Genomic DNA, 10,459 nt, shown 5'->3' with positions numbered 1-10,459 from the left:
CGTGGGGTACGCGAATGCGTGGGATCGTTTGTGCGAAAGGCACCGTTCTGGCACCACTCCTGCGCAACTCTCTGTCAAATTTATTTTTTCACACACATCCATCTAACGCGTACGCGTCAGTGACGCTTTGCGCATCGTGTGCTCTCTCTCTCTCTCTCTTTTTTGAAATGTTAGCTTGAGGTGTTCGGTTCCTGGAATAACATAGCTATATGATCAGAGAATTAGTAAGAAAACTACTACTACAAAAAATAAAAACAGCTAAGGATACGAGATTATCGGGTTGCCTCCCGACACGCGCTTCTTTAACGTCACTAGCTTGACGGTCAGCTCTGCTAGTTCAGCAGATGAGTGGACCTCTGGCGATCAATCTCGCCTCCAAGATAGTGCTTCAACCTCTGGCCATTCACTGTAAATTTCCTGTCAGAATTCTCTTCCTGTATTTCCACATGTCCATATGGTGAAGCTCTGGTAACCACAAATGGTCCTGACCATCGGGATTTCAGCTTCCCGGGAAAAAAATTGAGCCTTGAATTATACAGAAGCACTCTCTGTCCTGATTCAAAGACTCTGATGGCTATCTTCTTGTCATGCAATAGCTTATTTATCTCCTTATAGAGCTTGGCATTCTCATAGGATGAGTATCTGAATTCATCAAGCTCATTCAATTGAAGCATTTGCTTAATTCCTGCAGCTTCTGAATCAAGGTTCAGGTATCTGATTGCCCAGTAAGCTTTATGCTCCAACTCAACTGACAAGTGACAGGCTTTACCATAGACCAACTGATAAGGGGACATGCCAATGGGAGTCTTGTACGCTGTTCGGTATGCCCAAAGAGCATCTTCAAGCTTCATAGACCAGTCCTTTCTTGAAACACTAACGGTCTTCTCTAGAATCCTCTTAAGTTCCCTATTGGAAACTTCAGCCTATCCACTTGTTTGAGGGTGATAGGGGGTTGCCACTTTATGATAAACTCCATATCTCTACATAAGAGAGTCCAGCTGTCGGTTGTAGAAATGGCTTCCTCCATCACTAATGAGTGTCCTTGGGATACCAAACCGGCTAAAGATATATCTCTAAAGAAAGCTCATTACCACTTTGGCATCATTGGTGGGCAAAGGCACGGGTTCCACCCACTTGGACACATAGTCAACTGCCACTAGAATATAGTTGTTTGAATATGAGGGTGGGAAAGGTCCCATGAAATCAATACCCCACACATCAAAAAACTCAACCTCAAGAATCCTTTGCTGTGGCATTTCATAGTTTGCAGGGAGATTTGTAGCTTTTTCACATCTGCCACAGTGCTTCACAAATGCTCTTGAGTCCCTGAAGATAGTCGGCCAGTAAAATCTGCTCTGAAGGACCTTTGTAACTGTCCTTTCGCCACCAAAGTGGCCTCCATACTCAGAACCATGACAGTGGCAGAGAATCTGCTATTTTTCTTCATCTGGGACACACCTCCGGATGATTCCATCTGAACACCTTTTAAAAAGGTATGGTTCTTCCCAAATGTAGTACTTTGCATCAGTCAATAGCTTCTTCACTTGTTGCCTACTGTACTCCCTTGGGATAAAATTCATGGCCTTATAATTTGCAATGCCTGCAAACCATGGTACCTATTGAATGAGGAACAATTGCTCATCTAGGAACATCTCAGTCATAGCTGTGGGTGGTTGTACTCCTGTTTCAGGCTCAATTCTAGAAAGATGGTCAACACTTGATTCTCTGACCCTTTCCTATCTTTTATCTCAATATCAAACTCCTGAAGGAGCAACACCCATATGATTAATCTTGGTTTAGAATCCTGTTTTGTTAGAAGGTACTTCTAAGCAGCATGATCAATATAAATAATAACCTTAGAATCAAGTAAATAGGACCTAAACTTATCAACAGCATACACAACAGCTAATAATTCCTTTTTTGTAGTTGTGTAATTCTTTTGGGCATCATTTAACACACGACTGGCATAGTAAATGACATGTACAAGTTTACCATGCCTCTGTCCTAAAACAGCTCCTATAGCAAAGTCACTAGTATCACACATTAATTCAAATGGTAGATCCCAGTCAGGGGGAGCTATAATGGGAACAGAGGTAAGGTTTGCTTTCAGAGTTTCAAAAGCATGCAAGCAATCAAAATCAAAGACGAAAGGAACATCAGCAACCAAGAGGTTGCTTAGAGGTTTAGCAATTTTAGAAAAATCCTTTATAAATCTTCTATAAAATCCTACATGACCCAAGAAACTCCTAACTGTCTTAACATTAGTTAGTGGTGGTAATTTTTCAATTACCTCCACCTTTGCTCTATCCACCTCAATTCCCTTACTTGAAATCCGGTGTCCAAGAATAATACCTTCTGTAACCATAAAATGACATTTTTCCCAATTTAAAACAAGGTTTGATTCTTGACACCGTTTCAAGACAAGAGATAAATGCTTAAGGCAGGATTCAAAAGAATTACCAAAAACAGAAAAGTCATCCATAAATACCTCAATAAACTTTTCAACCATATTAGAAAAAATTGAAAGCATACACCTCTGAAAAGTTGTTGGAGCATTGCAAAGTCCAAAAGGCATTCTTCTGTAGGCAAATACTCCAAAGGGGCATGTGAATGCTGTCTTCTCCTAATCTTGAGGGTCCACTGCAATTTGATTATATCCAGAATATCCATCTAGAAAACAATAAAAATACATGACCAACTAACCTCTCAAGCATCTGATCAATGAAAGGCAGGGGAAAATGATCCTTCCTTGTAGTAGTGTTGAGCCTCCTGTAGTCTTTACACATTTTCCACCCTGTGACTGTTCTTGTGGGGATAAGCTCATTCTTTTCATTCTTGATCACTGTCATCCCTCCTTTCTTGGGAACTACCTGCACAGAACTTACCCAAGGACTGTCAGAAATAGGATAAATAATTTCTGCTTCCCATAGTTTCATTACCTCTTTTTGGACCACCTCTTTCATGGTTGGATTGAGTCTCCTTTGTGGTTGCACAAATGGTTTAACGTCATCTTCAAGGAGGATCTTGTGCATACACTTGGTTGGACTAATCCCCTTCAAGTCACTAATGATCCACCCAAGAGCTATTTTATGACTCTTGAGCACTAAAATAAGCGCCTATTCCTCTTCAGGCTTCAGTGAAGAGCTAATAATCACTGGATATGAGTCATTCTCACCCAAGAACACATATTTCAGAGAAGGGGGTAAGGATTTGAGCTCAAGCTTGGGGGCTTCCTCCTCTGCTCTAGGCGTGTGAACTATAATCTTCTGGGGTGGTGAATTATCAACTTCAACTAATTCATACTCAGAAATGGGATTCAGAATGTCATCAAGCACCTCAGCTTTCAGTACCTCTTGAACAAGTGGTTCAATAACATCTATTTTCATACACCCTTCAGAATCATTAGGGTGCTTGAGAGCTTCAAAGACATGAAGGACCACTTGTTCTTCATTAACCCTCAGGGTTAGTTCACCATTTTGTACATCAATCAGAGCTCTACCTATAGCTAAAAAGGGTCTACCAAGTATAATAGAGGATTTTACCTCCTCTTCTATGTCTAATATAACAAAATCAACAGGAAAGATGAATGGTCCTACTTTAACAAGTAAATCCTCAATAACACCCACATGTAATTTAATAGAAAAATTAGCAAGTTGAAGAGAAATACGAGTGGGTTTTACCTCCTCAATTTGAAGCTTTTTCATTACTGAGAGTGGCATGAGATTGATGCTGACTCCAAGGTCACATAAAGCTCTCTGAATTGTGACTTCTCCAATGGTGCAAGGAATGACAAAGCTCCCTGGGTCTGGCATCTTCTCAGGAAGGTTGTGTTGAGTAATGGCACTGCATTCCTTGGTTAACACCACTGTTTCTTGTTCCTTCCAGTTCCTCTTGTGGGTCAATAATTCTTTCATAAATTTAGCATAGAGAGGCATTTGCTCAAGAGCCTCTGCAAAGGGAATGTTGATCTGCAGCTTCTTGAAGACATCTAAAAATTTTGAAAACTATTTTCTTTGGAAGCCTTCTGAAGCCTCTGAGGGTATAGCATTTTTGGCTTTTATTCAAGAGCCTTTGGCAAGGTAGGATAAGTGTCAAGAAAATCAGGAAATGGGTTGTCTACATGCTTTGGAGGGGCATTATCCACTTCTTCCTTTTTCTCCTCTGGAGCTTTCTTTTCAACTAGCTCTTCATTAGCCATTGTCTCAGAGCCAGCTATTTTACCACTTCTCAATTGAATAACCTTGCAGTCTTCTCTTGGGTTCACCACTGTATCACTTGGAAATGTACTTGTAGACCTCTAAGGTATTTGCTTGCTCAGCTGGCCCATTTGCATTTCCAAGTTTCTAATGGAGGCTCTGGTTTCCTACATAAAACTCCTCATCATCTCCCAATTAGAATCTTTCTTGGATTTAGAGTTAGCTTGCTGAGGCTGAGATTGGCGGTTATTTTAACTGTTCTGTTGGAAACCGCCCTAAGAGTTATTGTTGAAATTCTGAGGTCTCTGGGGTTGGTCCCTCCACCCAAAATTTGGGTGATTTCTCCATCCTTGATTGTATGTCTGAGAATAAGGGTCATTATTAGAATTTCTAGAACCACTCCCCATGTAATTAACCTGTTCAGAAGAGGATTGAACATAATCATAGTTGTCATTCTGCACTAAATGTCCTGCCCTGTCATAAGAGATCTCTTGAGGTGGATTTTGGGTGTTGATAACTGAAACTTACATGCCACCCATGTGTTGAGTAAGTAGATTTATTTGCTGAGACATAAGCTTGTTCTGAGCAAGAATAGCGTTAAGAGCTTCCACTTCCATGACACCCTTCTTCTGAGGAGCCTCAGAGTTCACAGGATTCCTGTTAGATGAGTATAAATATTGGTTGCAAGCAACCAATTCAATAAGCTCAATAGTCTCCTCTGGTGTCTTCTTTTTGTGCAATGAACCTCCTGCAGAATTGTCTAAGCACATCTTGGACATTTCACCCAAGCCTTCATAAAAGGTATCTAGTTGAGTCCATTTGGAGAACATATCTGGATGGCATTGTCTAATCAGTAGTTTGTATCTCTCCCAAGCTTCATACAGAGTCTCACCATCCTTCTGCCTGAAGGTCTGAACCTCCACCCTAAGCTTAGTCAGCTTCTTTGGTGGGAAAAATTTAGTGAGAAACTCAGTGACCACCTTGTTCCATGTATCCAAACTCTCTTTAGGTTGAGAATCTAGCCAAAGCTTTGCTCTATCCCTCAGAGCAAACGGAAAGAGTATGAGTTTGTACACATCTGGGTTTACTCCATTTGTCTTCATAGTATCATAAATTTGCAGAAAACTAGAAATAAATTGATTTGGGTCTTCATGGGGAAGACCGTGATACTGGCAGTTTTGTTGTACCAGATTGACCAATTGAGGATTCAACTCAAAGTTGTTCCCAGCAATAGGAGGCACTACAATGCTCTTTCCATACAGATCTGCAGTAGGAGCAAAGAAAGAGCCAAGTACTCTCCTTTGTTCACTCCCATTCAGGTTTGCCGCATCGGTATTATCAGTATTGATTGGATCCATAGTGGATTCTGCAGCCTTGTAAAGTTTTGCTTGTTGTAAACGCCGCCTGAAAGTCCTTTCAGGTTCAGGATCAAAGTCTAAGAGATGTTCTTTGTCTATGTTCCTACGCATAAACAAGTAGAAAACAAGAAAAGATGGGAATCTCTACGTCAGAGTGTAGAAAATTCTCAGTGAGGTAATCTGTGTAAAATAATAAAATAAAAATAATAAATAATAAATCACAACAACAAACTTAATTTCAGAAATTAAGAAAAATATCGGTGCTATTTATTCATTTAAAAAAAATTTATTTTTCGAAATATTTTTTTTGAAATATTTTAAAAAAATATATTTTTATAAAAATTAAAATTAAAATGCCTAATCTAAGAAATCAAACAACTGATACTTGTTAATCACTATCAATCCCCGGCAACGGCGCCAAAAACTTGATGCGGTATTTTACAACCCACAAACTAACCGGCAAGTGCACCGGGTCGTACCAAGTAATACCTTACGTGAGTAAGGGTCGATCCCACGAGGATTGATGGATAAAGCAACAATAGCGTTTGATAGGATTAGTTAGGCAAGCAGAAAATGGTTTTGAGATATTCAAAGAGCATTAAATAGTACTTTAAAAATTTCAGAAAGCAAGCAGCAATGAGTTGGGAATAAAATATTGGAGAAAGCAGTTAAGGTTTCCGAGTTATCTATTTTCCGGATTAACTTTTATTACTAATTAATTTAATGATGCAAGATTTAATTTCATGGCAAACTATATGTGACTAGACCCTAATTCCTTAGACTTTCCTAGTCTCCTCTAAAAATTATTAATTGCCAATTCCTTGGTCAATTAATTCCAATTAGAGGGTGATGATCAATTTCTAGTTTATATGCCAAAAGAATCCTAATTATCCAAAAATAAGGGGATTATATGTCACGTATCCCATTAAATACAAACAATTAGAAATTCAGTATAATATGTTTTCAAGCTGTTGTTCAAGTAAAGAGCTTTTCCAAGTTTTACAAGAACTCAATTAGAACATGGGTCATACTTCCGTTCCACCCATATTCATAAAATAAAGAACGAAAACAATTATTGAAATATAAATCAAGACATGAATTAAATTAAAAAGATCAAACGAATCAATCCATGAAAATAGACAGAGCTCCTAACCTTAACAATGGAGGATTAGTTACTCATGGTTCAGAGAAGAAAAATAAGGGTTCTGGTAAAAATGTATTGTGTTCCCATCTGATGGCATCTAAATTCCTATTTATAACTAATCCTAATAAATTTAAAATCTAAAAGTAATATCTTTTCCTAAAAGATAAGATTTGAATTTAAATTCGAATTAATTAACAGATCTTCAGTTGATGGGTGGGGACCATTTGATTTGTCCATTCTGCAACTTCTAATCTGTGTTTTCTGGGCTAGAAACTAGATCAAAACAGCCCAGAAAATACTCCCAGCGTCTTTCTGCGTTTTTCTGCACGTGGCGCATGTCACGCGTACGCGTCAGTCACGTGGACGCGTCGTTGGTCTTCTTCGCGAGTCACGCAGACGCGTGGGTCACGCGGACGTGTCACTGAGCAAATCTTCAAATCACGCGTGCTTGTCACTCATGCGTACACGTCGCCATGGATACTTCCAGATCACGCGCACACCTCAGGCACGCGTGCGCGTCGCTCCTCGCAGCTATCTCCTTTGATTCTTGTGCTGCAGAAACTCCGTCAAATTCCACCGAATGCTACCTGAAATAAATAAAATTGCCCAAAACTCAAAATAGCATCCATAGTGGCTAAAATATAATTAATTCTTAATTAAACTCAACAATTTAAGTACAAATTCACTAGGAAAAGATAGATAAGATGCTCACGCATCAGGTACTCGACGTGCTTTTCTAAATTTCGAAATGTTGCGTCTTTTCGTAGTACTACACACGTTACTTTTATGATTACCTTGGGACCTGCACACGTCATAAATGAGTGGCGTGAAATGCTGTTTTGTCCCTAATGTGTTATAAATACCAAAAATCATTTTTCTTTCTTTTGTTTTGTTTCTTCTTCTGAACTATGTCATCTTCATTTCCACTTTAAGGCTCTTCGTAACCCCCTTTCCTTCTTCAAGACTTCTTTATCTTGGATTTGTGTTCGAGATTTTTTGTTCGTTTGTTGGAAGTTTTGGATCGTACGTGTTCTTGCTGCTGTTGTGCATCGACTCTACTTCGTATTTTCTCAAGGTTGGTTCCTTTGATCTTTTGAACTTCTCTTTGCATTCTGGATGATCCGCCTCTTCTTTTTTTTATTTCTTTTTTCAATAGTTCTTTATATGCTTGATGATTCTGGGTTATGAAAATCGATTGTGAAAAGTTGCTTCTTTCATTGTTGTTGTTGTGAATTTGAGTGTGGGATTTTTATTCTGTATTGCCCCAAATGGTGCCATTTTTCTTATTAAAGATGGCGCCATTTTCGTATTTTGGAAATATAGTGTATTTATTGTGTGTACAAAGAGTTGTAAGACCTATAATGTTCTTGGTTGATGATAACACGACCTCTTTTAACTGTGTAAATGCTTATGTTGTTATCCTTGTCTTGCCGACTTGTAGTGATGACCTTCAGTTATTGTATTGTAGGTATATCTTTTATGTATTGGTCAGTTATTCACAAGTAGAGTGATTGAAAATTATGTACATGTCGCACACTTTAAAAACCGCCATGTCTAGTCGATTCAAAAAGTCATGTGAATGAGTTTTCTAGCATAATTCGAATATTAGTTCTTATTGAAGCAATAAACAAATTCAAGACAGGATTAGCATACCTTTCGATACTATCATCCTTTAAAGATGAAGAAAGAAATACTCAATCATGAAATAGATCAATGCAATACTTTAAAATAAAAGAAAACTTAAATTAATAATCCAAATAAACATAACAGATCTCATAATCCTTTGACAAAAGTATTAGTTACTCATGGAGAACGAAAAACAACAATAAAAGGAAACTGTATGGAGGAAACTAGATGTCCTCTCCATGAAGAATCTTCACTTATTTATGCCTAGGGTTTCTTCTAATTCAAATTTTGAAAACTAAGTCTTATCTAAATCAAAATAAGATAATTTCTAAGAATTCAAATCCTAGAATTAAAATAGAATCAAATCAAATTCAAATCTAAATCGTAATAGAATCTTCATCAGTTAGGAATCACATCTTTGAGGTTGGACCTTGTTGAAGTCATTATTGGCATTGCATGTGGCTCACTAGCATGTAACTGGAGCTTAATCTTTGGGTTTGGGCGTGTAACGCTAAGCAACGGCATTACACGCCACCTTCATTTGATGGGTCAGCGTTTCACGCCCATCAGGGTGTTACACACTACCTCCAAAAGGATACAGGACGTGGCACGTCCTGCACATGGAGTTGCATGCCACGTGTCTCAGCTCTCAAGGGCATGGCTATCTTGAAAGCGTGGCATGCCAGTATCATTGCATGGCACGCCGTTGATTCATACTCCAGGACGTTGCACGCCGTCATCTAAATGTGACACACCGACTTTGTTCTTCTCATAGGGCATTACACACCCTATAGATGACGTGGCACACCCCTGCCTCTTGCTCCAAGGTGCATTGCATGCCCTCTTCACTAGAACTAGGGCGTGGCACGCTAACTTGTACTGCATGGTTTGCATAGTTTTAAACCTCACATACTTTGATTGCATGCCTTTTCCAATGCTTTGCCCTTTGATTGTGTTTTTTTTTGCTACTTGATTTTTATCTCTTTAATCTTGTATTTTCTCAAAAATACTTTGAAAATATCTTAGTAGCAAATGATACTCAAAAGTGATGAGATTATAAGAAGAAATTATAGCTAATTCTAAGAAAATAAGAAATTAATGCAAGAAAAACTACTAAAGATGTAAGCCATCATATTGTAGGGATTCAATTAATAATTAATTATTAATATTAAAAATATAAATTAAAATATGTTATTAAATTATAAAACTAAAAAAATTAATTAATAATTGAAAGATTATTAAAAATAATAAATTATGATAATTTTCTATATTTCACACCATGAAGATAAAGAAGTTTACACAAGCATGCCAAAACATTCGGCAGTGAATTCCTCCCACCGAAATATAAAATAAAATTCTCTTGTCAATTCAGGGGCCCATTTCCGGCTGTTGCCTCATTGAATCTCGGCCACAAATGTTTCATCCATCATCGGACATACATAAATATAGTATATATCTTTCTAATATAAAATGTATAATACGTAAATAATTTTAAATATATATTATACATTTTGAAGATACAAACGAAAAAATATTAAAAACATAAATTAGATATTATGTATTTGAAAATGATAGATTATAACTAAAAAAAATAAATTAGGTACTGAATATCTGAGATATAAGTATAATGTGTTTAATATTAGTATATTTGAGATATTTCTAACGATTTAAATATAATGTTATGTATTCATATTATTGTATTAATTCATATAATTAATTAAATATTCGATTTGAAAATAATTAACAATTAAAATTTTTAAATTAAAAATTAAAAATTTTAAAATTATACAAGATATGTGCAAAGTTTCTTTGATACATTGATGTAATGCTTTGCATAGTGAAATATTGGTTTGATATATTTTTTTTTCATTTCATCTAATTTTGTTCAATATATAATATTATGTACTCATATATATAATAAATTAAATATTCGATTTGAAACAAACCACTTAATTTAATCCAATATAAATAAATATAATCGTATTATTGCATTCGTAATATATGATGTTAGTGTATTTACACACACAAAAATACTAATACAAACAATAATTAACTAATTTATTTTATTAAATATAAGATTCTTTTAATTATCAAATAATTATCCAATCTTTGTACTCATTTAAAAATTTTAAAAT

The 10,459-nt window shown here is 36.7% G+C and overlaps 1 protein-coding gene across 1 annotated transcript; it reads right to left on the bottom strand.

Moving 5' to 3' along the window:
• Positions 1-332: 332 nt before the first annotated feature.
• On the bottom strand, positions 333-851 carry LOC107493772 (uncharacterized). Its single transcript, XM_016114822.1, has one exon. The coding sequence runs from the start codon at positions 849-851 to the stop codon at positions 333-335; it is 519 nt and encodes a 172-aa protein (XP_015970308.1).
• Positions 852-10,459: the final 9,608 nt, after the last annotated feature.

This window comes from Arachis duranensis, chromosome 6 (genome assembly GCF_000817695.3).
Source record: "Arachis duranensis cultivar V14167 chromosome 6, aradu.V14167.gnm2.J7QH, whole genome shotgun sequence".
Lineage (NCBI taxonomy): Eukaryota > Viridiplantae > Streptophyta > Magnoliopsida > Fabales > Fabaceae > Arachis > Arachis duranensis.
Note: the sequence above shows the minus strand (reverse complement) of the source record. Positions and strands in the feature narration are given on the sequence as shown.

Excerpts from the sequence above, each read along its gene's own strand:
- LOC107493772 (XM_016114822.1), bottom strand. The coding sequence starts at position 851 with ATGAAGCTTGAAGATGCTCTTTGGGCATACCGAACAGCGTACAAGACT.